General features: G+C 40.6%; 2 protein-coding genes across 4 annotated transcripts; one reads left to right on the top strand and one right to left on the bottom strand.

The window, feature by feature from the left end:
• The first annotated feature begins 117 nt into the window (after positions 1-117).
• LOC129358902 (clathrin heavy chain 1) lies at positions 118-22,405 on the top strand. 3 transcript variants are annotated; one of them, XM_055028144.1, is made up of 34 exons: positions 118-507; positions 2,928-3,135; positions 6,103-6,371; positions 6,457-6,618; positions 6,793-6,906; positions 7,320-7,493; positions 8,311-8,508; positions 8,690-8,890; positions 9,137-9,289; positions 9,433-9,555; positions 9,655-9,792; positions 10,041-10,205; positions 10,329-10,509; positions 10,599-10,762; positions 10,878-11,003; positions 11,100-11,242; positions 11,349-11,583; positions 11,710-11,832; positions 12,664-12,809; positions 13,015-13,198; positions 13,330-13,522; positions 13,625-13,782; positions 13,863-14,027; positions 14,118-14,225; positions 14,436-14,603; positions 14,740-14,889; positions 15,003-15,134; positions 15,251-15,361; positions 15,539-15,709; positions 15,825-16,046; positions 16,862-16,882; positions 19,546-19,583; positions 19,709-19,784; positions 20,826-20,939. In XM_055028144.1, the coding sequence occupies exons 1-33, from the start codon at positions 466-468 to the stop codon at positions 19,737-19,739; spliced, it is 4,917 nt and encodes a 1,638-aa protein (XP_054884119.1). In that variant the 5' UTR covers positions 118-465; the 3' UTR covers positions 19,740-19,784; positions 20,826-20,939. The 3 variants fall into 3 exon arrangements, with proteins under 3 accessions (XP_054884119.1, XP_054884117.1, XP_054884118.1); XM_055028142.1 differs by lacking the exon at positions 19,546-19,583 and having other exon boundaries at positions 119-507; positions 20,826-22,405; XM_055028143.1 differs by lacking the exons at positions 16,862-16,882; positions 19,546-19,583 and having other exon boundaries at positions 119-507; positions 20,826-22,405.
• A 1,151-nt stretch (positions 22,406-23,556) lies between these two features.
• On the bottom strand, positions 23,557-27,920 carry cfap45 (cilia and flagella associated protein 45). Its single transcript, XM_055028962.1, has 12 exons — positions 27,799-27,920; positions 27,554-27,640; positions 26,601-26,692; positions 26,308-26,452; positions 26,055-26,225; positions 25,783-25,961; positions 24,837-24,966; positions 24,605-24,751; positions 24,393-24,506; positions 24,107-24,300; positions 23,792-24,016; positions 23,557-23,692 (listed from the first exon to the last, which is right to left on the bottom strand). Exons 1-12 carry the CDS (start codon positions 27,799-27,801, stop codon positions 23,605-23,607), a joined length of 1,575 nt encoding a protein of 524 aa, XP_054884937.1. The 5' UTR covers positions 27,802-27,920; the 3' UTR covers positions 23,557-23,604.
• Positions 27,921-27,926: the final 6 nt, after the last annotated feature.

The following is a 27,926-nucleotide window of genomic DNA, read 5'->3' as shown; positions in this document are numbered from 1 at the left end:
AAAACTAACGCAAGTGACTGAAGCACAGTAAAGGCTTTATTTTGTAGCTATTAATAAAATCAGGAGTGAAACTGGTTAAATCTGAAAAACAGATTTCACACGGGGATCGAGCCAGTGTCCTTCCAGAGCTCCCTGGATGCTTCCGGAGAAGGAACACTGAGCCGTTTCCGCCGCCATTGCGGATTTCAGAGAGAAGATCAGCCGCAGCTGCCGCTATCCATCGATGCTGTGCAGAAAGCATACACAAAAGGAAGACAAATTTAACATTTTCACGAGTATCAGATTTCGGAAACACAACTAAAAGCACGTCATATTGATTTTCCTTCTCGCCGTGCAGCCGTTTTCACTGACTGGCTCCGACCTACACTCTCAGTGAAGAGGTCGTAGCTAGCGCGGTGCTAACTGCCTAGCTAGCTAGTTGTGCGGCTAGAATTTCAGGACTCCGGAGAAGCTCAAGAAATCACCATGGCTCAAATTCTGCCTATCCGCTTCCAGGAGCACCTGCAGGTATGCGAAGAAACTCTACAGTTTCACAATTCCCAGCGTTTTCATGACTTCTCTGTTTCTCTGTGTAATAACCGTTTGACAGTTTGCTAGACAAGCTAACGTCAATACCCTCAGCAAATGAATGACCTCCCCTCCCCCGTTTAGTGTCTTCATTCATCAGTCTTACGCTTGTGAACTCGAGTTAAAACGCTTCTCTCAACCAGAAACATTTCTTTCTTTAGGCATGTCGAACAATTCTTCATTTTTTTCTGTACTGGTTGCCGTACGTGCAGCTTAATTAGTTGAGCTGCTAGCTTTTGCGTTAGCGCCTGAACCGTTAGTTAGCGGATCTTATGGGATGTTGAGTGTGATTTAATTATAACGGCGCTGGAGTATTTCTGTTATCGTTCAGGCGCCATCGCACATTGTGCTTAGAAAAAGCTGTCACAAATACGTTTGTGACACGTTTTTGCAGTCACAGTGGCCTTCGGATGAAGAGAAGCGGGTTATTAAAGCCCGATCAGCTGCAGTTTGACAGGATCTATTGCCATGTAACGTCACACACAGAGCGTTGTGTCACGACTAGCGATTTGCATTGCACGTTTTGTCTAAATGACGTTTCTGACTAAATGTAAAGTCCTCAATTGGTCGTGTGAGGCAAAATAGCGACTCCATCAACGAGGCATCCGATTTTTCCCCATCCATTTAGATTTTCCTAAAGCCCCGTAGATATGACTGCAGTACATTTCAATCTCTTCCCAGCTTCTGGTTCTGCTGGATTTTTGAATTTGCATAGGAATTCCGACTGTGAATGGGACTGTGATTATATTTCTTTCTCATATCTAAATAGACATTTAGTTTGGTTTTTAAAAACGCTTATTTATGTAATTTTCCTTATTATCACGATTCTATATGGTACATAATGTTCTCTATTTAACTTTATGGTCACATTTTCTGGTGGTGTGGCACAGGTTTAGGAAAATTTACCACACCTATATGTACAAACCTTTTGCTAAAAGTTCCACATTTTATCTTTAGACAAGAAACAACTTGTGAGGATTAAATCCCGTTTATTTGCTTTGCACTCTAAGCAATAACTCAAAACGTGTATTGCTCAAAACATACCTAAAACTGTTGGTTGCGTGACACTCAACTCAAAACTTTGAATGTATAGCATGATGATGCCAAATTTATGGCTGTTAGTTTTCATGCTTAACCCAAGAATAAAAACATAACATTAACATGTCTGCCATCACCGAGCAGCCATAATCTATAACCTTATAAAATGTTTTTTTTTTCCTCAAGTTTCATTTGAATGTTTTAGTAAAGTAACCAGTGAGTTATCTCCTATTATTTATTTTTAAAATGTAGCATTATGTAAAATAAAAGCATACTTTTTGAAAGACAAAAAAAATCTGAGCACAAAATCCCCACTACATTTCATCAATATTATCGTAGTTGGCAGATGACTTGTGTTCATAAATAACATGGTTATTCATTATTTATTTCTTGCACACATTGAGTACTGTGTGTTTTCAGAATCCCTGGTAGAGTATCTGATGAACGTAATTGGGAAATTTGAACTTGATCGGCTTTGACTGGTGATCAGAAGTCCAAATATAAAAACAACATCAACAAACAGGGTCTTTATTCCATCTATGGGCATTGGGGAACACTTAACTTCATCTTCAGCTCTTTCCTCAACGTACTTGATTTACTGAAATGAATTGCTTCAACTGCTTGTCAACAAGTTGAGCATGAACCTGCCAGTTACTGACCAATTTGAGTCAGGTTTGTTGCAGCTGGAGGGATAGAGTTAGGAGCTGGTGCTTTAATGCACTTCACTCTGAGTTTATTCAAAGTGATATAGAAACATGCGCTTTGATGGAGTCAACTTGTAATTATTATGAACCTATCAGGCTTTTCCTGGCCTATGACTTCCTTATATTTTCTAAGGACAGTTATTTGTGGAATAAAAATGTGCTACAACAAAAATTGATATAATAACAAGGTTGTCACAATTTATTTATTGAAGCAGATGTCCCTAACCTTTATGTTTTTCTGTTGTTATGGTTTTCACTTGAACTTGTTCAGATATTGGAAAGAAGTTTTGCTAAATTTGATTTGATGATCTCTGACTGATTGAGTTGTGTGTCTGTACTTGTAGTCTCTTATTTCCTTGATGAATTCTAAGCAATTAGTGCTAGGAAGGAACCAGCACTTCTCCTTCCTGGGTTGCTTGAACGCTATATGTAAAGTATTTATTTTCTTTCAGTATTTATGTTTTAATAATTTTGTATTTAATTTAGTTATTATACTATAAATAATGTCCATAATGTGGGTCTTGTAACTCATTGATGATCTTTCACAGCTCTTGCTCTAGAAATGTAAAAGACTGTGTTGGTTGTGCTGCTCAAACAGTTTTCATGTTTCTGTGACAGCTCCAGAACTTGGGGATCAACCCAGCCAACATTGGCTTCAGCACTCTCACCATGGAGTCTGACAAGTTCATCTGTGTGAGGGAGAAAGTGGGTGAGCAGGCCCAGGTTGTCATTATTGACATGGCTGATCCTAACAACCCTATCCGCCGGCCCATCTCTGCTGACAGCGCCATCATGAACCCTGCCAGCAAAGTTATTGCACTTAAAGGTAAGCCATCGCTTGACGTGTTGTATGGTTAGGACATAGAGATGTTAGTTTTTTTTGCTTTGGGGGTTTTTCTTAGCATTGTCCAAAAAAAGTAAAAGTTAACAGTTAAGATTTGGCTGGTCAAATTTCTTGCTATTTTCTTGTCTTAAGTCATGGGATCATTTGTGTAAATTAACTTTGTGTTGTCAGTTACGTAGCTTTCACATTCTGCTTTTCATTTTGATGTTCATAGGTAGATCATTTCCATCTTTGTTTGTCAACAACTGCAGCGTAGTGTTACCAATTCAAATGTAAAGTACTATTAGGAAAAGTAGCATTAGAAATAGTAAAATGTCATGCTGTCATAAATGCTTTGTCTGTTTTGCTTGTTTTTGCTCTTTTTTTCATTTCTTACTGCTCTCTTATGTTTGCAGACGGTGAGTTGAACTTTACATATCCCGAGTTGTCAAAGTGTTCCTGTATGCACTGTCTTAAAATGTTTGCACTTTGCTGATTGTAATTTAATCAAGTGCTTGAGATGACAAAATAAACCCTGCAGAAGTAGAGATGACCAAAATGGCTTTAAATTTGCCATCTTCCTTTTTTTGTAACGTGTGTTTGTACATTTGATACAACATATATATATTTTAGTCTACATCTTATTTTCAAAAACATACTGTACAGCATATTTTTTAAGTCTTCTGTTTTGTACAGTATGTAAATACACATTTTAGGGTTTATTTAAACCCTTTAAAGACTGCAAAATATTTTGCCTGCATGGAATTTTGAGTTTGTTTATTTGATGTGTAGTAGAAATCTTTGAGTAATTGCATCTGGGCTGGTGTTGAACATGTTAAAGCTGATTTACAGATAGGAAAACACCTTTAATTGCCTGCGTCCATGGTGAAAAACAAAAGATGTAGCATTCAGTAAAATTGTTCCTGTTATCAATCAAATATTTAAAAAAAAAACTCACCTGTATAGTATAATCATGTCCTTGCTTCTGTGATTTTTTTTTCTTTCCAATAGTAATTTTTCCACTAGGTTATAAAAATGAATACTGTGGTTCTACCACTATTACAGGGTCTACACTAGAACTGTGATTTTTGTGATTCCACATACAACACTATAGAGCCTGTGTTCGAGGCTCTGCAATCTCACTAACCAGATTTTCCTGGCAGCTAAAGAATATTTTGCAAAAGAGTTTCTTAATTAGGGATGGGTGAAATTAACTTAAATATTTTTCTTGATTTTATTATTGCAAATTTAAAATTGGTATCTTATTTTGCAGTAGCTTATGAACCAGAAACACACACAATGCTCTTAAAAGTAAAACGGCCTCTATTTTCCTCCACATGAGATTAAGTGATTTGATAGTGTTATTATTGTTTTCTTTATGCTAAACATGTTAACAATTTGACCTGCTTTGAACGCTGTTTCAGTTAGTTTTACAGACAGAATTGACAAAAGTTGTTCTGCTTTTTCACAGCAGCACTTTGCTTCGAACATCATAAAATTCATTGACTAGGGTTTCAGCAGCACTCAAATGTTTTGATAGAACTATGGACAGAACAGGTCAGATGATTCAGGCAAATGGGAGCTGAATCATTTGTCATGATGAGTTTTATTGTACAGGAGGAAAATATGAAGATTTAAGGAAAACATTGATTCATTACAGCAACAAAATATTGTGCACAGCCTGTGATAAAGCTTGGCAAGCTGGGAACACCAAAATTGGCATTGATCTTAAAAGAATGTACCAGCACTGCTCATTCAGAGCAAGGCTGATGGTTAAATTTGAATAGACTGATAATATCAATGCTTCATTATTCATTTTGGATTACTTATTTAGGATAGCCACTGCTAATAACTGATATTTGCATCATATAGCTCAGTAAACAGACACTTTCCTCCATCAAGATTGATTGTGGAAGTAAAAATGGTTTTGAGTGCATCTGTCCAGCATCCTCCTCGTTATCACATCTGTTTGTCTTTGTGCTTCTTCCTAATCTGCATTCACACCCAGCCTAAATTAATCCACTCTATGTTCCTAAATACATCTTAAATGCAGCTGAAGCTCAAACATGCCCAAAGGTTCATTCTTCTGGGTGATGATAAAAGTTGAAGATTTGACCTGAAGTCTTCAGTTTAACTTCCAAAGGCCATCATGTTTATTTCTGGAGACATTTTATAAAATGTACCTGGCTTTGCAATCATAGGCAAGAGAGAAAAAATATACACCTAAATAATGTGTCTGACACAGTGTCAACAAAACATTGCAGTTACATTAATACACACTGGGTACAAATTATGGAGAAGAAAATTATATTTTGACTGTAGAAATGTAGAAGACAGGCCAACCGAAGCATTGTATTCTATTTATTTTGAGACTGAAACTTTTTAAGAACAATCATCATCTGAAAAACTTGTGATGAATGCAAGTTCATCACAAACAAAAGGATCCACGTGGCCTGTAACAAAAGTCCTCATTTTCCAACCCAGTTTTGCCGTTATGGTAACGTAGCTCCATATTTCAGCTGTATTGTCGTCCCCCTTATAGAGTTCCTACATAGCAAAGTGGCAAAGAAATACAACATGGACTGCATTTAAGAGCAGAACCTCCTTTTTAGCAGAGCCGTTAATTGCAACTTTAACAAATAAATTTGACATTAAGAGGTTGTGGCATCTAGCGTGATTGAATGCAGATCCATATTAGTGGTTGCCTTTGTTTTGGCCTTTTTGTTTTACTGCTGTTTCTGGCTATTTTTTTTATTTAATGGCCTGTTTTTGTAAGTAAAGTCCTGGATTTCCAGCACTTATCCAGCAGCTGGAGTAGGTATGCCTGAATGGTAGGTTTAATCCAAATGTTTGCTTTGGCTTGTGCGTTGTCGTACCTTTAGTCATAACTCTTATTTGAAGTAAATGTTTGATATAGTGTCGGGTGATCATGGCATTCATTTCTGTCACCTTTTCTCTCGATGTTTTCAGCTGCAAAGACCCTCCAGATCTTTAACATTGAGATGAAAAGCAAGATGAAGGCTCACACCATGACAGACGACGTGACTTTCTGGAAGTGGATCTCTCTCAACACCGTTGCCCTGGTCACAGACAATGCCGTGTACCACTGGAGTATGGAAGGCGATTCTCAACCAATCAAAGTGTTTGACCGTCACTCGAGCCTGGCAGGCTGCCAGATCATCAACTACCGTACTGATGCCAAACAAAAGTGGTTGCTCCTCATTGGTATCTCAGCTCAGGTAGAATCACCAGAAGAGCACTTTAATAATAAATGAGTCTAAAAGTGACAGTGAGATATATTGTTTCTTTTCCTTTCCCTTTCAGCAAAACCGTGTTGTTGGTGCCATGCAGTTGTACTCTGTGGACAGGAAGGTCTCCCAGCCTATTGAAGGCCATGCTGCTGGCTTTGCACAATTTAAGATGGAGGGCAACACCGAAGAATCAACTCTGTTCTGCTTTGCTGTGCGGGGACAAGCAGGAGGAAAAGTATGATTTTTGCAATGCCGCGAAGCCTTTCACTCACGGCTGCATAGATTAAGAGATCCCAGCTGACTTCATTCAGATTCCAATTGAAATGTACTTAATTGAAAACTTGAAGCTTAACACAAACCCAGTGGCTGACTTTGTCTTCTTTTGTCTTAATTTCTTTTTGACTTCCAGCTTCATATTATTGAAGTTGGAACCCCGCCAAGTGGAAACCAACCATTCCCCAAAAAAGCCGTGGATGTTTTCTTTCCTCCGGAAGCCCAGAATGACTTCCCTGTTGCTATGCAGGTACAATGTTTCCATATGTTGTTGGCCATTAGAATGCAGTTTTGTTCAGTTTATTTATAAATCATCAATTAATAACAAATGTTAACTTAAGGAAATGGTTTGGTTTCAATTTGTGAAGTTCTTTTCAGTCCAGATTTAATTTTGAGCATCCATATAATGCTAATTATAAAGACAATCCAGACAGTACCTGAGCAAGCTTGTGACATTAAAGAAGTCAGGATTTGTGAGAATAGTAGGACTCAGATTGGCTACTGTTTCCCAGTCATCATTCTTTTGGATCACCATAGAAATGAACCATTTCAGTCTACCTCTGGGAGTCTGGCTTCCAGCTGGTGGTTGCTAGCACTACCTGAACTTTCACATTTAGATGCCAGCTGCATGTATGACCCCTTTCTCTCTTTCTGCACGTCCAGATCAGCTCCAAGCAAGATGTCGTTTTTCTCATCACAAAATACGGCTACATCCACCTTTATGATCTGGAGACTGGAACTTGCATCTACATGAACCGGATCAGTGGGGAGACCATTTTTGTCACTGCCCCACATGAACCCACTGCTGGGATCATTGGAGTTAACAGGAAAGGACAGGTACACTTTCAGCTGATAAAGTTGATTTATTTATCTGTGTTTATCAAATAAGTACTAGAGGTCAAACATTAAAACCAATTCCAAATTATAGATGTTAATTCATTTTTAAACTGGCTCCTGTCTCACTCTCGACAGGCATGCCAGAACTACACTCTTGCATGTTTGTGTGTGTATTAGTCCTGACATTTGTTGGTGATTCAGTTTCCCTGTGGTATGTTGGATTACTGCCTATCAGCTTGGGTCCTTGGGTGCGACCTTGATTGAGTAAATCTGTGTGAAAATATCTCGCTGCAGCAGCATTTTTACTTTCGGGCAGCATGTGACAGCCACAGCAGGGAGGCAAAGCTTGGCGAGGCAAGCTGCACAACCTAATCCCGTTGTTTGTCTTGGCTCGCACCTGCAGGTCCAACACACACTGCTCAGTGTTGCACATGCCGACAGTGACAGATATTTTTAACACTGTGCATAAAGACAAGAACATATTTAAAATTTGAGTTTTGGTTCAAGTTATGTTGATTTTTGTTCCTTTCAAAAAATAATGTAATCCAGTAATTAAATAAAAATCAATTCAGTACTTATGTGCAACATTGCTTAACTACAGTCGTTTATTTTTGTTTGGTTTTATTTCTTTTTTTTTCAGAACGTTTTTAGTTTTTGTTTCTATTTTATGGTTTATATTTGTGATTGTATCAAACCATAAAATTACACACATTCTTTTACATCAAATGTAAAAAAGATCAAGCGGTATAGAAACGTTTGATGACATGTGTCTTTGTTTCATCAGATAAAGTGTGTTAAATTTTCTTGTCTTCCTCAGGTGCTTTCGGTGTGTGTGGAGGAGGAAAATATAATTCCCTACATCACCAACGTGCTCCAGAACCCAGACCTGGCTCTACGCATGGCTGTACGCAACAACCTTGCTGGAGCTGAGGAACTATTCGCTCGCAAGTTTAACACCCTGTTTGCTGCAGGAAATTACTCCGAAGCAGCCAAAGTGGCGGCCAATGCTCCTAAGGTACTTCTGCATGCCAATGTGCATACGCAACATCACATAAATGCTCAGTTTATGGTTACATTTCTTATACAAACAAAGGAAGAGATTTGTGATCAGACTTAACACTGAAATTTTTTTTGTAGTTTTATGTAAATTTTTTTATACTTGATGATCAAGCTGGATTGTCCATTTTCTGCTTCAGGGCATCCTGCGGACTCCAGATACCATTCGGAGGTTCCAAAGTGTTCCAGCACAACCAGGCCAGACTTCTCCTTTGCTCCAGTACTTTGGCATCCTGCTGGACCAAGGCCAGCTCAATAAGTTTGAGTCCCTGGAGCTCTGCAGGCCTGTTCTTCAGCAGGGCCGCAAGCAGCTACTGGAGAAATGGCTGAAGGAGGATAAGGTAGATACACTTCCTTACCAACAGTCAAGCTGTACTTAAAGCCTCTTGAAAGGTCAATTGCCTCAAGGTGACTTTCTCACTGTATGTTGTTTGAGGATGTGTCTGTCATTGTCAGCCAAGTTCACTTTTTTGGATTATTGAACCGTAAAAACCAAATTTCTATTTCCTTTTTCTTTTGATGTAATAACTTTAGGCCTCACATTTTTGTGTGATTTTGTTGTTAATTTGCTTTGTGTTTGTTTCCAGCTGGAATGTTCTGAGGAGCTTGGAGACCTGGTGAAGTCTGTTGATCCCACTCTGGCCCTCAGTGTGTATCTCAGAGCAAACGTCCCCAATAAAGTCATTCAGTGCTTTGCAGAAACTGGACAGTTTCAGAAGATTGTTCTTTATGCCAAGAAGGTATGTGATAGAGAATGTTTATGTATTATGTTGGTGACTGGGTAAACATATTGCAGAGTTTGGATTTTAGATTGGCTTAACTACTGTTCAGACACAGGATTATGAGTTGGTTAAACCAGAAGAATAATCTGTGGGTCATGCAGGTGGGCTACACACCAGACTGGATCTTCTTGTTGAGGAATGTTATGCGGATCAGTCCAGAGCAAGGTCTCCAGTTCTCCCAGATGCTGGTTCAGGATGAGGAACCGCTTGCTGATATTACACAAGTACTACATATGTGTTGTCTGTTAAACAGTACATTTATATTTTACATAAAAAATCATTTACGAACATGATTAAACATGTACGTGATTGTGTTTCTCCAGATTGTTGACGTATTTATGGAGTACAACCTGATCCAGCAGTGCACCTCATTCTTACTAGATGCTCTAAAAAACAACAGACCCATGGAAGGACCGCTGCAGACACGTTTACTGGAAATGAACTTGGTTCATGCTCCACAGGTAGATGCAACTAACCAGATGTTTCATTCAGAGTTGCCAATGATTATGGTTTAACAATTATAAGTAATGTTTAAGGGGTTCTAATCTCAGAATCAAATACTGATGTAGTGAACAACAAAGGGTTAGTAATGCTAAATCAGTGATTGCCCTCTAAGGCCTGAGATACAGAGTGCACTGAGAATGGTAGCAGGAACCAGCCTGTCTAAAGCGTCTAAGGACATTTTTTTTTCACGTGTCATATCCTTTAGGTGGCAGATGCCATCCTTGGCAATCAGATGTTCACCCACTATGACCGTGCCCATGTGGCACAGCTGTGTGAGAAGGCTGGCCTCCTGCAGAGGGCGCTGGAGCATTACACGGACCTGTATGACATAAAGCGAGCCGTGGTGCACACACACCTTCTCAACCCGGAGGTATCAAACTGAAATAAACTCCTGAAATTACAATTAAAACACCTGAATGAATGACAAGGAGTTTAGCCAGGTTTCTAGGAGTGTAGTTGTATCTGCTACATGTTTTCTGATTGTTTTTTGCAGTGGTTGGTGAATTTCTTCGGCTCCCTCTCAGTGGAGGACTCCTTGGAGTGTCTGAGAGCCATGCTGTCAGCCAACATCCGCCAGAACCTGCAGATCTGTGTGCAGGTGGCGTCAAAGTACCATGAACAGCTCACTACTCAGTCCCTCACTGAGCTGTTTGAGTCATTCAAGAGCTTTGAAGGTGAGTTGAAAATATATTTTAAACTTAGATGTAAGGTGAAGATTGTTTCATCTTTCTTTAACTTGTTGTGTTTTCCCATCTTTTTCCAGGATTATTCTACTTCTTGGGTTCTATAGTGAACTTTAGTCAAGATCCAGAGGTGCATTTCAAATACATTCAAGCCGCCTGCAAAACCGGCCAGATTAAAGAGGTGGAGAGAATCTGTCGAGAGAGTAACTGCTACGACCCGGAGCGGGTGAAGAACTTCCTTAAGGTTAGAAATGAGCAGTGTAGAACTTTCACCCTACTGTAAAGTTTTTTTTTATCCCATATTTGATCAAAATACAAGTTTTTATGGCCAATAATGGTTGTATTTTTTTGCCCAACAGGAGGCTAAACTTACTGACCAGCTTCCTTTAATCATTGTATGTGACCGCTTTGATTTTGTCCATGACCTGGTCCTCTATCTGTATCGCAACAGCCTTCAGAAATACATCGAGATCTACGTTCAGAAGGTACTATTCCTCTCTTACAGGCAGCTGTTCTAATGTCTTTGTGGTTGTGTTTTTCTTATTTTTGCATAAACACGGTTTCTTGATTATTTGCTCCAGGTGAACCCCAGTCGTCTGCCGGTGGTCATCGGAGGTTTATTGGACGTGGACTGTGCCGAGGATGTGATTAAGAACCTGATCATGGTGGTTAGGGGTCAGTTTTCCACAGATGAACTTGTTGCTGAAGTAGAGAAAAGAAATCGGTAAGACTGAAACTACCTCAGACCTATTGTCACACATATCTGTTATATGATGTACCTCACAGTGTCATTGTCTTGTCCCTAAATAAGTGTTTTATTCTCTCTGCAGTCTGAAGTTGCTCCTACCCTGGTTGGAGGCTCGTATCCATGAAGGCTGCGAGGAACCTGCTACCCACAATGCTTTGGCCAAGATCTACATCGACAGCAACAACAACCCTGAGCGGTTTCTAAGGGAGAACCCTTTCTACGACAGCCGTGTTGTGGGCAAATACTGTGAGAAAAGAGACCCCCACCTGGCCTGTGTGGCTTACGAGAGAGGACAGTGTGACCAGGAACTCATTCATGTGAGTCATAAATAAGAAGCTGTTATAGAATAAGTTTAATTTCTTACAGCCAAAATGATTGGGTAGGGGCATAAATGTGGAATACTTTTATGTTTCTATGATTTGTTTCTACTGTACATGTTCCAGGTGTGCAACGAAAACTCGCTGTTCAAGAGTCTGTCCCGCTACCTTGTACGACGCAAGAACCCTGAGCTGTGGGCCAGTGTCCTCCTGGAGACCAACAACTACAGAAGACCCCTTATTGACCAGGTCTGACCAGCTTGTGCCTCTTATACCAAAGCAGGTCTAAGATAATATATGAATTCAATATGCTGCAATCTTCAATTGTGATACAGTTCAGGATGAGTGGTCTAAATTCAGAAATACAGTCACAGCTTTCATATTTTAACAGCTAAAAAACAACACACCCATTAAACCCCTACAAAACAAGATCTAAGTTCAAGAGAAAGTGAAAAATTAAATTATTAGAATATTTTCTATACAAATGTTTTAAAATTTCCAACTGTGGTTTTAAACAAACTTTAATCTGTGAAGAATAACTTACTCTGTGTATGCAAATACAGACTGTGTGAGAGAAAGGCCTGCTTTCTCTTAGACTGAGAAAGGCCTTAACAGCACCTTTCTCAATCTAAGGTGCCGCTAAGGCCAGAAGAGTGTTGAAACTGTCATTTAAGTTTTTTAGTCAGAATAATAAATTATTTCAAATCTGATTGGTCTAAGCAATCAAATTTGATTGATTGCTTAGACTAAATCAACATTTTTAGTTAAGATCACTTATAGACTCATGAAGTTCAGTCTCATTAAAAAAAACTGATGAAAAACGCCTTTGGTTGAAGTCCAATAGGAAGCTCTGAAATACTAACTTTAGCTTCCCTTCATGGAACTTCATGAAACAAGGTGTTTAAGTAATATTATCTGTTCTGTTTCAGTTTGGACTTATTTTCAATAGTGTTTCAGCTCTATGCATAACAAGCATAACCAAAGGGAGGCATTCTTTTAATTTCTGTATTAATACAAACGACTGACTGATCAGCTTATCTTCAGCCGTTGAGGATAAAGCGAGCTGTTCCTCTTCTATAGGTGGTCCAGACAGCATTATCAGAGACTCAGGATCCAGAGGAAGTATCTGTCACAGTGAAGGCTTTCATGACGGCCGACCTGCCCAATGAGCTCATTGAGCTGCTGGAAAAGATTGTGCTGGACAATTCTGTCTTCAGTGAGCACAGGTGATGCATCAGCCACCTCCTGAAACCTGAACAAGCCCCAGTCTGACTTTTTAGCCGATTTTGTTTCAATTCTTTTCAAGCAAGTTACTCAGATGTCTATTTCTTGCTTCCTCAATGGACTTTCATAATCCATATTTATTTTGTCAGTTGAGAAACAGTGGCATTTATGTAATCTATAATCTGTTAAATGTGTTGTTCTTTTCAGAAACCTGCAGAACCTGCTCATTCTGACGGCCATTAAAGCTGACCGAACTCGTGTTATGGAGTACATTAATCGCCTTGACAACTACGATGCCCCAGACATAGCAAATATTGCCATCAGTAACGAGCTGTTTGAGGAGGCCTTTGCAATTTTCAGGAAGTTTGACGTCAACACCTCTGCTGTTCAGGTGAGGTCCATGTGCTCCACTGTTATGTGCTTCCAATCCACTTCTGGTTTTGTCTTCTGTCTTATTTTAATTCTAGTCTTCACAGGAATCACCTTCTTTTAAGCTTTTTCTTTAATTTTCTTCTTTTGTAGGTTCTTATTGAGCACATTGGAAACTTAGACAGGGCCTATGAATTTGCTGAGCGTTGCAATGAGCCTCCGGTGTGGAGTCAGCTGGCCAAGGCCCAGCTGCAAAAGGGAATGGTCAAGGAAGCCATCGACTCCTACATCAAGGCTGACGACCCGTCTGCTTACATGGAGGTGGGACAGGCTGCAGCCCAAAGTGGTGAGACCGCCTCTACCTGGTCATCTCTTATTTTAAAACCTTTTCCAAATTTTATGTGAAATTCCTGATGTTTGCTAAAATATAATTGACGGTTGTGTGCAGGAAACTGGGAGGATCTGGTAAAGTTCTTGCAGATGGCTCGTAAGAAGGCTCGGGAGTCGTATGTTGAGACGGAGCTGATCTTCGCTTTGGCCAAAACCAATCGTCTGGCAGAGCTGGAAGAGTTCATCAACGGTCCCAACAACGCTCACATTCAGCAAGTAGGTCCTGGGAGCTCACTCACATCTGGAGCAGCTCCAGGTGTCCGTTCTGGGTTAACCTCTCGTTTCTGTTTGTTAAGGTGGGCGATCGTTGTTATGACGACAAGATGTACGAAGCGGCCAAGCTGCTTTACAATAACGTCTCCAACTTTGGCCGTTTGGCCTCCACGTTGGTGCATTTGGGAGAATACCAGGCAGCTGTAGATGGAGCACGCAAAGCCAACAGCACCCGCACCTGGAAGGAGGTGATGAAAGCTGATGCATTTTATTATTTGGTACTGCAATATGATATTTATTGGCTTACATGTGTGAAGTAATTTTTTCTGTTCCTCTAGGTGTGTTTCGCCTGTGTAGATGGGAAGGAGTTCCGTCTTGCCCAGATGTGCGGTCTTCACATCGTCGTCCATGCCGACGAGCTGGAGGAACTAATCAACTACTACCAGGTATTGTTTCAGTCAAATGTGAAAAAAATTTTATTCTTTGAATTTCGATTTGATTTGCGTAGGTAGGCATGAATTAATTTCACGGAAATTACCATAACCCTTTCATCAGACAAAACATATCTGCTATGAGAGCAAATGGCTAAAATCTATTTTTTAGTGTCAACGCGAGTCCTTGTTTGGTTTCCTTCAATCCCTCTGTGTCTCCTGCAGGACCGCGGTTACTTTGAGGAGCTGATCACCATGCTTGAAGCCGCTCTGGGTCTGGAACGTGCCCACATGGGAATGTTCACTGAGCTGGCCATCCTCTATTCCAAGTTTAAGCCACAGAAAATGAGGGAACACCTGGAGCTCTTCTGGTCCCGCGTCAACATTCCTAAAGTAGATGTTTGATTCTTTATCAGTCAGACAGCAGTAAAGCGATTCATTTTAAGCAAATATGCATAAACTGGGAAATAAAAGCAATTCTTTTGATTTCAAATGTGAGTTAATGAAATGACATTTATGTGTGTTTCAGGTTCTCAGGGCAGCTGAGCAGGCCCACCTCTGGGCTGAGCTGGTGTTCCTCTATGACAAGTATGAGGAGTATGACAACGCCATCATCACCATGATGAACCATCCAGCTGACGCCTGGAAGGAGGGTCAGTTCAAAGACATTGTCACCAAGGTAATGAGGAGAAAAACAATCCATGTCAAGAACAGAGCACAAAAAATACTACTGTTGTGTTTTTGTTGAGGAAACAGATCTGTGATGAACTGAACATCTGCGTCTCATTCTAGGTGGCGAATGTAGAGCTGTACTACAAGGCCATCCAGTTTTATCTGGAGTTCAAGCCGTTGTTACTGAACGACCTGCTCATCGTGCTCTCTCCCCGGTTGGACCACACCCGGGCCGTGAACTTCTTCAGCAAGGTGAAATTGGCCCCGAATAAAATCAAATCATCGCACTGATGACTGCTGAGGATCATTTGAAACGTTGTGCATCGGTGTGCTCATTACCTTTATTTTAAATCTGATTCTGTGTCCAGATGAAGCAGCTGCCTCTCGTTAAAACGTACCTGCGGTCAGTCCAGAATCACAACAACAAGGCAGTAAATGAGGCACTCAACAACCTCTTCATCAATGAGGAAGACTACGCGGTATGATGCGATCTGTTTCGTTGTTTATCATTTTCTGTGCTGCAAGTTTCAACTTTTGAAATATCTTGATATTTAATTAAGGACATAAAAGTTGAATTTTTTTTCATATAACAGATTAGACTTTGTGAAATGGTTTGATTTTAAACTTTATCTGCATCCTGTGTTTTTATCTTTCAGGCTTTGCGAACATCCATCGACGCGTATGATAACTTCGACAACATCTCACTGGCTCAGAGCCTGGAAAAGCACGAACTGATCGAATTCAGGAGGATTGCAGCTTATCTTTTCAAGGGCAACAACCGCTGGAAGCAGAGCGTCGAGCTCTGCAAGAAGGACAAACTCTACAAGGTGCGGCACCGTCTCACCGTTTGTGCCTGAAATGCAAAATGCCAGATGTGCTCCCCTTCTTTCCCTTCTCTACGTAAATCCAAATTACAGATGTGGCTTTGTGATCTCCTCGCAGGACGCCATGCAGTATGCATCAGAGTCCAAAGACACAGAGCTGGCCGAGGAGCTTCTGGCCTGGTTCCTGAATGAAGACAAAAAGGAGTGTTTCGCCGCCTGCCTGTTCACCTGCTACGACCTGCTGCGGCCAGACGTGGTGCTGGAAACTGCCTGGCGACACAACATCATGGACTTCTCCATGCCATACTTCATCCAGGTCATGAGGGAGTATCTCTCTAAGGTGGGTTGGCTGGCATGAGCGGTCTCGCACTGATATCTGGTTAGAAACATAAAAAAGCAGAAAACAATGAGTGACATATAGCCTCTCTCTTTGTATAGAGAGAGGCTACATGTCACCTACTGAAATATTTGGAGAACGTTTTGCAAACTTGCACCTTTCCTTCCTTCCTATTAAGACCAGCAATCTAAAAAGTGTTTGTGAATTCTGTTTGTCAGTGACGTTTTCTCTCCAGTCCTTCAATATTAGCAGCTCTGTTTGTCCTCGCTCCTCTTCCTCTGCTGCTGTCATCATTGTTCCATCATTGATGTCGCATTTTGTTTTTCCATCCATTTGAGCTGCTTTTCCATACAAATGTTTTGCAGAGGAGATTCAGAACTACTTCATTGCTCTGTTGCAAGTCAGAAATACAAGCTGTTGTCTTCATAACAAGTAGCAAACTTAAGGGAAGAATTTCTGACAAACTTTCAGCCAAAGTGTCTTTAATAGTAAAATTATTTTTTTAACAGTTTATGGTTAAGACTAATTCTGCAGCATTATTTTAATAACATAATCTATCTGCACCCCCTTTGCAGTTAATCCATCTAGTTTTGCATTTGCCTAAAATGCAAAGTGAGCAATTTCTGCACCATAAAAATCTCAAGTCTGCATTTGTATCAAAAGTGGCGTTAATTACCCGCACAGCTCGAAGGGTTTGTGTGGTTCCCTTAGCCACGAGCCTTCTGTTTGATCTTTTTCTCTTCTGTCAGTTTCTGTTTTGGGGAGACTCCTGTTTGTTTTTTTCCTCCTTAAGTTGCCTTTCTGAATTTCCTTTCCAGGTTGATGCGATAAAGGAAAAGGTGAAAGTCGAATCCATTTTCTAATCATTCTTTTTGACCCCCCTCTCCTTCCTCTGCCATGTCCAGTAGTCTTTAGTTTGAGGGAGTAAAATTAGCATAAACTGCATGCCCCTTCCTCCTTTCATGTCACTCTGCCGCTTCTGACTGATCTCCACTAGACAACCCACCCAACCCACTGTGCTCCGGAGTGGGGCTCTTCGCCAACATCTAAGGCTCTGTTTGGAAAGCTGCTGCGTGGTTTCTCAGTCTTTTCTAATTCAAATAAAATGAGAATGCTTCCTGGCTGTTAAAAAAGATTAAAATCCAAGAACTCTTTTCAATAATCTATTCAGTTGGTACACAATGTGGTTGACCAACACAAGCCTCCTTTCCCCCTTTATCCCAACATAAGTATCTGGGAACACTTTTTCTTGCGTTGAGACATGAGGTCAGCCTGGAGTTGGCAGCTGGGGACAGCACAAGATTTGAAACTACGGCGGAGGTTCACCCTCAAGCAAAACAACATACAGCTAGAGCTACATTTCAATGTTTAAGACTGAAATATATTAATGGATTTTAAACCGGCTCAGTAAAATTAAGATCGAAATTTAAAATAACATAAGGCAGAATTTAGGAGACCTAATCCCAGACCTGCTGCCTTTTGTGGTTTTGTAAAAAAATGGGTCAAGTTCTAGAATTGTAAATCTGGTGCAGACCTGCTGCTGGAGTTGGCTCTACAGAGTAATGACTTACTCAGCCCTGAATACAAGATATCACCACACTTACAGTTTATGAAGTTTATGGTGGCAACGTGTCTGATGTACAAAAAAAAATATCAAGGGGTGTGAAGGTTTGTGCAAGGCTCTCTAAATAATACACCAAATATTGGTGCTTACTCGTTAGATGTTAGAAAGACTTCTTTATGCTGTCTGTTGACATTTTATAACACATTTAATTGGTAATCTCAACACCAAACCGATTTGATTTGATAATTTTATTAGTTGCCAGTCTGTGTAGCCTATCAAAAAAAACACAATTTTGTTTACTGCCAGCCTCCAGGAGTCCTGGAGGCTCCCCAGAATTCTGTGATATTTTTTTCTTTTTATTTTTTTTCTATCATATTTAATTAGTGTTTCTGTGAGCTCAGATGTGCAGCCACACATGGAGACAGCTTTCCAAACAGATTCTCAGTGTGAAGAGTTCCTCTCTGGTTGGATCCTTGTCCTGCTGTCGTCAGGTCCTCTCATTCAGAGTCACAACTGGATTCGCTGACTTGTTAACCTCACTCGGCTGCAGTCTACTGTTAACATCCTAAATTAGTTCATCATAACTTCAACCAGCTCTTTTTTTTTTTTTTTTTTTAATTAGCTCACATTAAAGGTTATTTCTTGCTTACGTACAGCTGTTTGGTTTGGATGCAGCTGATATATCTATATGGGATTTAGTCTGCTGCTAAATTGAAGTCTAATTTCCATATTGGAGCAGATGCAAAGCGTATTTTTCCAGAGATTTGTTGTCTTTGACTACGTGGACTGCATAATTTCTTTGTGCTAATAACCAACTTTTAACATAAAATCCAAACTATGGATTAAAAGCAGTATGTGTACAGAACATCTCTTCAAATGACAGTTTAAATGTATGATGGCAAGAAAACATGTAATTTGAGTGTGTTGGTTGGGGAAAGAAAAGTAGAACAAGCATGCCCCCCCCCTCCCTCCACCTCTGTAGCCGTCAGCAGCACTCAGACCAGCTAGAAGATGTCGCCGCTGGCTGTTCCTGCTTCTGGAAACCTTGAATTGGCTGAACAGAGTCATCCCCTCTTCCCCCATCCGCCCTCTCTCACTCTCCTCCCGCTGTAGCTCGCTCTCCCTCTTGTCTTTCTCATGCACCCTCAAAGAAGAACAGAACTAAACTGCTGCTTCAGCATGTTTCTCAACCCTTTTCCTGTCAAATGAAACTGCAGCCTGTATTTTCTCAGCATAGTCTGCTTAACCAGATCGGCCGTAGTTGTCTGTGTCGCCGTATGTAGAGAACTGAACCCAAACGCGATGGAAAAGGCTCTCTGGGGCAGCTTGGCTCTTGCTTTCTTTTGTCCCTTCCCTGCTCGTTTGTTTCTGAACCGTGAAGGAAATACTTTAGGGGAAAGAAATGAATCGGGTGGCCTAAGCAAATTATTTAAATCAACTTCTCAAAGCTGTTTAAATTCATTCATTAATTAGTTTTACTTTGACGAGGTTTAAGGTGAAATATTTAAAAGACACAAGTGTTTTTATTTTACATTATTAATCAGTAACCTTATTGATTGACTTTTAATTTTATAGTAAATAGAATATTTCAGCAGTAAATGGGGTGTGTTATGTTTCCCGTAATCAAATGTGATAAGGAGTTGGTTCTCTACATACTCATACATGTTCTGGGTGGCTGGATGGTGGGACCATTATTGCCCAGTAGCTCTTTGTCTTTGTCTTTCCTCCTAATTCCCTAACTGTTACCATGGATAGGTGGATGTCCATCTGATAGACGCCTGTAGCCAAGCTCCATTAGAGTAGCCGGTAGCTCTTAAACTCTAGTCAATCCTCATGCCTTATGGAGGGTCTCCAACACATGAGCAAGGTTTGCCGCCGGCAGCCTGGTTTTTTAATTTATTTATTTAAATCTGGACTGTATTGATCTTCGCCTGTCAGGAATGGTCCCATCCGTCAGCCAGTGAAATAACCCCGAGGTCAGTTTTTTTTTTATTTAGTTTTTTTGTTGTTTTTTTACAAACGTGGCGTCTCTGCCTTTGCTCTTCAGGAGCCAATCGCCGACTCTTCAGCTGAAGTCTGACTCGGTAATGTTTTCCCACAGGTGGACAAACTCGAAGCCTCTGAGTCTCTGAGGAAACAGGAGGAGCAGGCCACGGAATCTCAACCCATTGTTTACGGTAATGACAGCTTTAACACTTGAACTGAGGTAGAGTCTCCAGATCCAGGGGCTGCATCCTTCAGAATGCTGTGAATTCACCCTTAAATTGGCATTTAAGGGCCAGTTTTGTCACATCAGTCCACCAAAGGCTGTTCCCTCATCTATCCTCCATATGGAGGAGATTTTAGTTCTTCTAATAATGTAAGAACAGAGTGGAAGCTTGCATGAAAGAGGAGTAATTGTGCACCAATTGCAATTTTCGGGCCGATTACCAATCTTTAAAAAGCCTGACTTGCCGATACTTTTTTTTTTTTTGTCTGAAAAGTTGCTAAATATAGTGACTGTTAAGTTGGCAGTAGAGTTGACTATTGTTAACCACGAATGTACAGCTTTAAATATGGTAGCACAAAAATGAAGCTATAAGATGTCATTAGTTCATTAGTTAATTATTCAATTAAAAAGCATTAAATATCGTAGTAAGAAAAGGTCACCAGGATTTCGAGCTCAGTTTTTACCAGGTTGTTTTTAGCGTCCTCACAGTTGCTACAGCACTGAAGGACATTTATTTGTATTGTTTGAAAGTTGTTGGACCACCTGTTTTTTCACATTCCATATTTATTACGGCTTAATAAATCTGAAGGCAACACAGTCCAGCTTCACAGCCGATCACTTCCATCATTGGCGGTTGGCGAGCGACCCGACCTCTGTCTGCCAGGCCGGTCAGGTCAGCTGGGTGCAGCCTCTGACTTTGGACACACCCTTAGTGAAGTCTGACAGCAGATTCAGGGTTTCTTTGCAGTCAAAGACAGTGTTGAAAAGTGAGGAGTGAGATTTAGGTATTTTCCATGTCTGAATTAGGATGGACTTTTATCTATCCAGTTGTCTAACTGTTGTTCATTTGTTCATCTGACTAACGATCCATTCACCCATTCATCTTTTTGCCCTCAATTTGTGTGTAAGCCCATTTCTATCTTTGCTTTCATTGTTTTGTTGTCTTATGGCTGACATCCATCTATCCAAAGCCTTTCAGGCTCTAACTGCCTATTTTCATGGTTTGCAGGCACACCGCAGCTGATGCTAACAGCAGGGCCCAACATGGCCGTGCCTCCTCAGCAGGCGTATGGCTATGGCTACACGGGGGCACCAGCCTACGGCCAGCCGCCACAGCCCAGCTTTGGTTACGGCATGTGAAGGCCCACCCGATCTCCCACCCAACACAGTCTGACCTCCCATCTGTCCTCCTTTTTGTTCCTCACCAGCTTCCCATGGTCTTCTACTCACTGCAAGGGCCACAAGCAAGCAACAGCCCACTGTTGTTTTGAGTATTAGTATTTTTTCCCTTTTTTTCCTTTCTTTTTTTTGTAGATCATCCTGTTACAGGAGGAAATATTCTACAGCACTGAAGGACATTTATTTGTATTGTTTGAAAGTTGTTGGACCACCTGTTTATTCACATTCCATATTTATTACGGCTTATTTAGACTTTTTGTTTTTATTTTTTGTTTTGTTTTTCTATTGGTTTGTGAAGAAGTGGACTTGCTAAAGCTCAGCATTGAACCTTTGAAGTAGGTGGAGGAGCATCGGATTTTGCACTCATGAAGAAATTAATGTAGACAAGCTCTTACTTTTAATGTATTGAACATGTGAACAGCCTCCATTGTCTTGTCTGTAAATGCATTTCATTATTGTATATTCTGAGGAGAAAAAAGGTTACATATAATATTAAATATTGCCATTTCAATGGCTATAGCTAGCAACACTAAGTAATGATAGTATATTCTGCACAGACGTGTAGCTTTATGGAGTTTTAAATGCATACAGACGTATGTCACTGTGTGACTGAGGATGTTAGTGTGTGTGTGGGTGTGTGTGTGTGTGTCTGACCCGAGGGTCTGACCAATAATTTTAAGTCTCCTCCCAGCCTGAACAGGCCTGTTCACTCCATCCTCCTAGATGTTGGCTCTTCTTTGGCTCCATATATTGAGGTGACCTCTTGTGCCGTGTATCTGTGTATGTGGAAGGATGAGACCACAGCCACCAAACCCCAGGGTCCGTAACCGTACTGTGTGTGCGTACGTATGCGCGCGTGTGTGTATTTACTCTGAACCTCCCTCTTACTGAGGTCTGTGTATGCCAGGTGTTGTGCTGTTTCCCTCGGTCACCGTTACCTCTTTTTGTTTTTTGTTTTTTTTTTGCGTGTACAGATGTGAACATGACGAACTGAAAACTTCTAGCTGGAGACTCTACCTATTTGTCCCTCACCCACTTTTCTCTTCGTTTGTCTTTATGGCGAACAAAGAGAGGGAAGAAGGTGGGCAGGTGGACCCCGAGGCGTTCTAATGACGGTTTAATGAAGATCCGTAACACTCCTGTAGGTTGTGTGTTTAGATTTAAGATGAAGAAAAAAATGGCTCTTTGTCAAGAAGGGTCGTGAGTTGGAGCCTCTTATCACCCTCGATGTACTTAACTTCCTTCCATGCTTTAAGCTGTGTGTGTAAAGTGTCATCCTGACCCTAACATAAGTTTGATTCCTTTCTGTTGTCATGCATAATAGTAGTTAAGGGGATCTGTCATTGATACATGGAAGATTATGACCTAACTGAAAGGGAAGTACTATCCTGAATAAAAAATTAAATTAGACTCCAGTTTCCTGTGTGGCATGAAGCAGCAATATGTCGACTTTTCCCGGTAAATGTTACGCTAGAGATGAACAAGATTTTTTTTCAGCCAAATCCCATTTTAGATCTTGCTTTCTGTAAATTTCAAGTGTTGGCTTCACATACAAAGCCAATTGTGGAACAGTTGTTTCAATTCAAGAAGAAAATGTACCAGAAGAAAGGTACTGCAGCCTATAAATACAACAGAAATTACTTTTTTTTTTTTTCTCAGTTAAGAAATTTGAAAAACAGTAAAATAACCACTAAACGAAAGAATAAGTTCAAGTATTAATGTCCTAGTTATGAGAAAGGCCAAATAAAATAAGTTGAACTGATGTTTCTCAGATCTGAGCAGCATTGATATCTCCATATTTTAGTTTGGATCATAAAACATCTAGTAAACGGGTCTGTAGCTGATGAAGGCATTCAACAGATAAAAATGCACCAGACTAGTTAAAATTTTTAGGGTAACTAACTTTACTTGTGTTTGGAGTAGGCATGCATACTTGTTTGTCGACTGGAATTGCAAAGACGTTGCAATGATGAAAAGATTAGGGACCTGGGAGTGTTCAGTGCCCAACAACAGCAAGAGGGAGGCAGCCTCAGACTGACCAGAGCACCAAACCCGACAAGGAGGCAGATCGGCGAAGAACCGGAGTAGCAGCCATCGATGCCTGACAGGCGCAGGGAGGCACGCAGGGTATGGAACGCCCTCAATACGGCGCAGCAGCTCCACATCCACCACAGTCTTTTGAATGGTCTTTGTTTCAAAATCCTCCCAAGGCTATGGTCCTTCCTGTTTCTTGTGCATCTTTTTCTTCCATAGTTTTTCCTTCCACTAAACTTCAGTGGCTTATCCTGCTAGTGGAGGAAATAACTTTTTTGGGGGTGGGGGGCAAACTGGATTTGGACTCTTCCATTTGCTGTAAGCCATACTCATTAGAATTAATATGAAATAAATCTGTTATGAATCTATATGCTTGTTGAATGCAAACTGACAGAAATAAATGAACACTTCCATGAAATTTACATTTAAGAAGCAGCTTTACATGCTGAAAAGAATTTCAAAATTATAAATCATTTCTACTTGACACTTGTATATATTTATAAATTGCAATAAGTATTGTTCATAAATAACAATTATTAAAATTCTTTATTTGTTCTGAAATGACTGGATGAGCTTCAGGCCTTCACAGCTCTTGGATCCGTTATTATTTTCCGGGACTTTCGTTCCACCTGTGTGCAATACTTTTCAGGGATCCCTGTAGCCCTGCACACAATAACGGGAACGTCAGGTTTAGTCATTAGAAACGCATTTGACACACAGATAGAGACACACAAGAGGAAATCGTGTCCAAGACGAACTCACTTGAGCTCCTGGAGTTTTCGTTCTTTGACTTCAAGGAGGCGCATATTTCTCTGCCGCTCTTCTTCGAACATCCGTTCGGCCTCCTTGAGCCTTTCTCTGCGCTTTTCAAGAGCAAGGAGCTCCTGTTCCTTCACCTGCTGGCGAAGGCTCGCTGCGTGACGCTGCGCTTCCTCCTGATGTTTCTGCTCCACCTCCTTCTCCTTGGCTATTATTGCCATTTGAGTCCTGTGAAAAGAAGCGTAGCAGCAACCGAGAAACATTTCAAATGTACTTTTGGCTAAATAAAGAAGAAGAAAAGAGGATCAGTGTATGTACTTTAGCACCCTCTCCATGTCAGCCTTCTCCCGGTTGGCCTCCATCATCATGCAGTACTCCTTGTTTTTGACCTGCTCCAGGCGAGACGCCTTCAGATTGGCTTCTTCTCTGGCTCTCTTTTCAGCCAGCTCTTTCTGCTGCATCCTCCATTTTCGGTCGCTGATATCCTGGCTCCTCTTAGCACGGATCGCGTCCTTTCCAATTCAAAACAACATGTGTGCTTTAAAGTGAAAAGATCCCGGTGCGGGATCACAGTGAGCAGATCCCACGTCGGTCCCCAACTAACCTGCTCAGCCTTGTAATCTTTTGCCCGCTCCTGCAGGGCCCTCAGCCGAGTTATCTCCTTCTCCTTCTCCTTCTTGAGGCGTTGTTGCTCTGCTTCAAATTCTTCCTCCCGCTCCTGCCATGAAAATATCGGTGCAGAGCGAAGCACATGCAGTGTGAAAAGATATACCAGGCCAATGGACAGATTATATATAGAAATTGTGTCCTTTTGACCATTTTCTGTTTCAGGTACTCCATAGCTTTATTGTTGGCCATCTTCTCCTCTTCCAGCCTCTTCTCCTTGGTCCGCATAACGTCCGCATTGATGCGCATAATCTCTTCCTGAAGAAGCTGCTGCTCCTTCTTCTTCCTCTCCAGGCCCTGGAAGAAAACATGCATAGTGGTTGCACAATTTGCCCAAGCTTCACCTCCCTCTGCAAAATGTACCTCTGTCTTATATCAGCACCTCAAGATATTCCCGGTTCATCCTCTCCTGGTCCCTATGGATCTGCTCTTTCTCGAGCTCTCTCAGCATGTTTTCATTTAGTTTTTCCTCCATTCGCTCTTTGATCTGGCCGTAAATCTGGTCCTTCCCTCTAAAATATGATAAAGTTTTGGCAGATCAAACTTTATCATATGAAAGAGAATATGTAATGTGGTCAAAATATAAATTTTGTTTTAACAATGGAGTACCTTGCGAAAGTTTTCACACCAACTTAAATCCTGTTTTTTCTTTTAGTTAAACCGACGCACAAGACGTATGATTTGAATGTAAATACATCCTCATCCTAAATGCTGTCACTCAGTTCAACCTTGTCTTCCTCTGTTGTGAAAGGTATTTTCAAAAAATGCCCGTTTGCATAACTTTTTTTTATGTCCTCATTGAGTGCAAAGTGGAATCAAAGTCAAATTCTTTGTTTGTCTGATTACACAAACATATTTTGATTTAAAACAAATGAATCTGATTCTGAAGTCAGAGTTTCAAGCAGACTTGAATTTTTGTTTTCTTCATGACTTGGAATTAAAATAATCCAAGTTCATCATCAAACCCAATCATATAACTCAATATTGCAACCATGTATTTAAAACTCATTGATAGCTGCAGCAAAATAGTTAAATCTTTGCCTTTATTTATCTTCAATTGTATTTAATTGCCCAAAACATTAAGTTTTTGCATCACCTGACCCTGGCCCCCTGTCTTTATTTTGATTGGTTCCTTTACGTGAGATATCTTTAAATCTCATCTATGCCTTACTTTCTGTTGATCTATCTCAATTGTCCAATAGAGTACATTGAAGTACTCTAGTTATAATTTTTACATGAAAAATATAAGAGTGAATATTTTTACAAGGTACTGTTTATATCACTGAGTAAAATGAAAAAAAGGTGTGTGTGTGTGTGTTCTGTTTTACTCCATTCTCTGTTTTTTGTGAAGGTCCTCTATCATCTTCATATCCGCTAAACCTCTGCGTCGCTCCACCTCCATCATAATGTCCAGACGCTTCTCCTCTTCGTCCATCAGGCCCTTGATCTCTTTCTTTTCCTCAAGCTGCTCATCCCACGTGGCTTGAGCTTTAGCACACAGGATCAACTGTACAGCGCACAAGCAGAAGTACTGATGACAACCAGAAAGCTTTCACTTTATTTAACTTTTGACGTCTATAACGAGTCTATGGCTGCCTACTTTATTGAGCGATTTGATCTCCTGCTCTTCCTCCATCTTCAGGTCGTAGGCCCGACTGCGGATCCGTTTCGAACGCTTCTCGGCATCTTGCTCCACTTCTGTTAACTCTGGGTGTTGTTTTTGAGATTGGTCTATGTCCACGAGTTGATTCTTTCTCTCTTCAGCAGCTTTCTAGCTCAGAACCAGATAGAAAAACATTAAAGTTCTGACCTTCGACTGGAACGTCTTTTTTAATGAAACTGATATTTGTTACCAGTTTTTCCTCTTTTTCTTTACGATAAGCTTGTTTTATAGCTTCTCTCTCTTCATTGATACCAATGCGAGCATTTGAGATGATCCCTCTAATCCCAGATGACGGAAGGGAAATGGTGTCTTCTATACGTTCTATCCGTGGAACTCTGCAAGCATTGAGGAAATTTGTGTAAAATATCGTGTGGATTATGCATGTCAGTCTTCCAGAGCCATTAGGTGTCGTCTTTCATGGCTTCCCCTCCAATACTACACATGAACACTTGAAAACTTTAAAGAGGCTTTTCGAGACCTGACCTGAGAGTCCGGATTAAGTCTTTGGTGATGATCTGAAGGATCCTTTGCTCTTTCTTCGCCTTGGTTGGTTCTGCCATTGATTCGCTGTTGTTCTGGATAGTCGCGTGTGAAAACCAACAAACAAATATTCAGTAGCAGCAGTTCATGAAACTTCACGGAAATTGGATCACTCCACCTTTCTAAATGTTGTCTTTAATTTGAAAAAGGGGTGAAAAATGCTTTTTAAAATGCATAGAAACAGAATGCTGGCATCTGGAAATCACCCAGATTCTGTTTTCGTTTAAAATATATATTTTAAATGTCACAACTAAGCAGCAGATGCAATTAATCAACAAGGCATAAACCCTCGAGTAATTCGTTTTTGACAGGCAGTTCAAACACTCTGAAAATCTGATTTATGATCTATAATTTTAACCTATGAATGGATCAGCTGATATCTTGATGACTTTAAAAAATACACACAAGGGGAAAAACCAACATTTTTTTAGTAGTTAGATTACAAACAAAATAAAAAATTCTACATTTTTTTTAATCTTCCATTGTGCATAGTCTGTAATTAAAACAAATGAATTGACCAACGTCAAAACATGATCCCTCATTGAAAACCACAAATTGTTATGATCACAGGATGAGACATGAAATGTTTACTTTTATTTATGCTTGCAAGCACGTGTTTGAGTGTTCATATTTACAACTGACTACATAAGAAACAAAGATCAATCTTGTCCTGTATCGGATGCCTTTTGTCTCCTATAATAACATTCAAATCGTGATATTGTATCCTCTCATTTAAAAAAAGAAAAGACTGCAACTCGTTCTTGCACGGTACTCTAGAGGAAAATGAATATGTGTGAAGCTGTTCGAATATCTCCCTCGATGGATTGAAAACGATCTGAAATGTGAAACTCCAAGTCAAAGCTGCGGTTTGACCTTCGGCCCCCTGTGACCCTCACCGGTTTGTCAAACAGTTCCTCGTCCACACTGGACGTGTCGGCCAACCTGCGGTACCTGCCAGAGGCTCTGGAGATGGACGCGGGTTTCTGGAAGGATCGACAATAACGCAAAACAAACAAATGACAAACCTATAAGGATTTGGCGTTAATTATGGAGATGAGATGGACTCGGTCGCTCGTGCAGCCTGAAATGTCAGGGAAGCGAAATAAGAGGAAACTAAAGTTCATGTCGTTGCAGAGCTTACCATAGTGTCGAGAGCTTATCTTCTGTGCTTTCTAAGCAGCCTCCACATCCAAGAACCGTTTAGATAACCCGGATACTTGGTCTCTGTAAGTTTCGACAAGGTTTGTTGTCGGTTGCTATAGAAATAAA

The sequence above is a fragment of the Poeciliopsis prolifica genome, unplaced genomic scaffold (assembly GCF_027474105.1).
Source record: "Poeciliopsis prolifica strain line A6 unplaced genomic scaffold, Auburn_PproV2 SCAFFOLD004, whole genome shotgun sequence".
Lineage (NCBI taxonomy): Eukaryota > Metazoa > Chordata > Actinopteri > Cyprinodontiformes > Poeciliidae > Poeciliopsis > Poeciliopsis prolifica.
Note: the sequence above shows the minus strand (reverse complement) of the source record. Positions and strands in the feature narration are given on the sequence as shown.

Excerpts from the sequence above, each read along its gene's own strand:
- LOC129358902 (XM_055028142.1), top strand. The coding sequence starts at position 466 with ATGGCTCAAATTCTGCCTATCCGCTTCCAGGAGCACCTGCAG. Across the intron at positions 10,510-10,598 it reads GTCATTCAAGAGCTTTGAAG|GATTATTCTACTTCTTGGGT; the intron begins GTGAGTTGAAAA and ends ATCTTTTTCCAG. Across the intron at positions 14,604-14,739 it reads CCCGCGTCAACATTCCTAAA|GTTCTCAGGGCAGCTGAGCA; the intron begins GTAGATGTTTGA and ends TGTGTGTTTCAG.
- cfap45 (XM_055028962.1), bottom strand. Across the intron at positions 24,967-25,782 it reads CACAAAAAACAGAGAATGGA|AGGGAAGGACCAGATTTACG; the intron begins GTAAAACAGAAC and ends ATCATATTTTAG. Across the intron at positions 24,301-24,392 it reads AAGATTACAAGGCTGAGCAG|GACGCGATCCGTGCTAAGAG; the intron begins GTTAGTTGGGGA and ends TGAATTGGAAAG.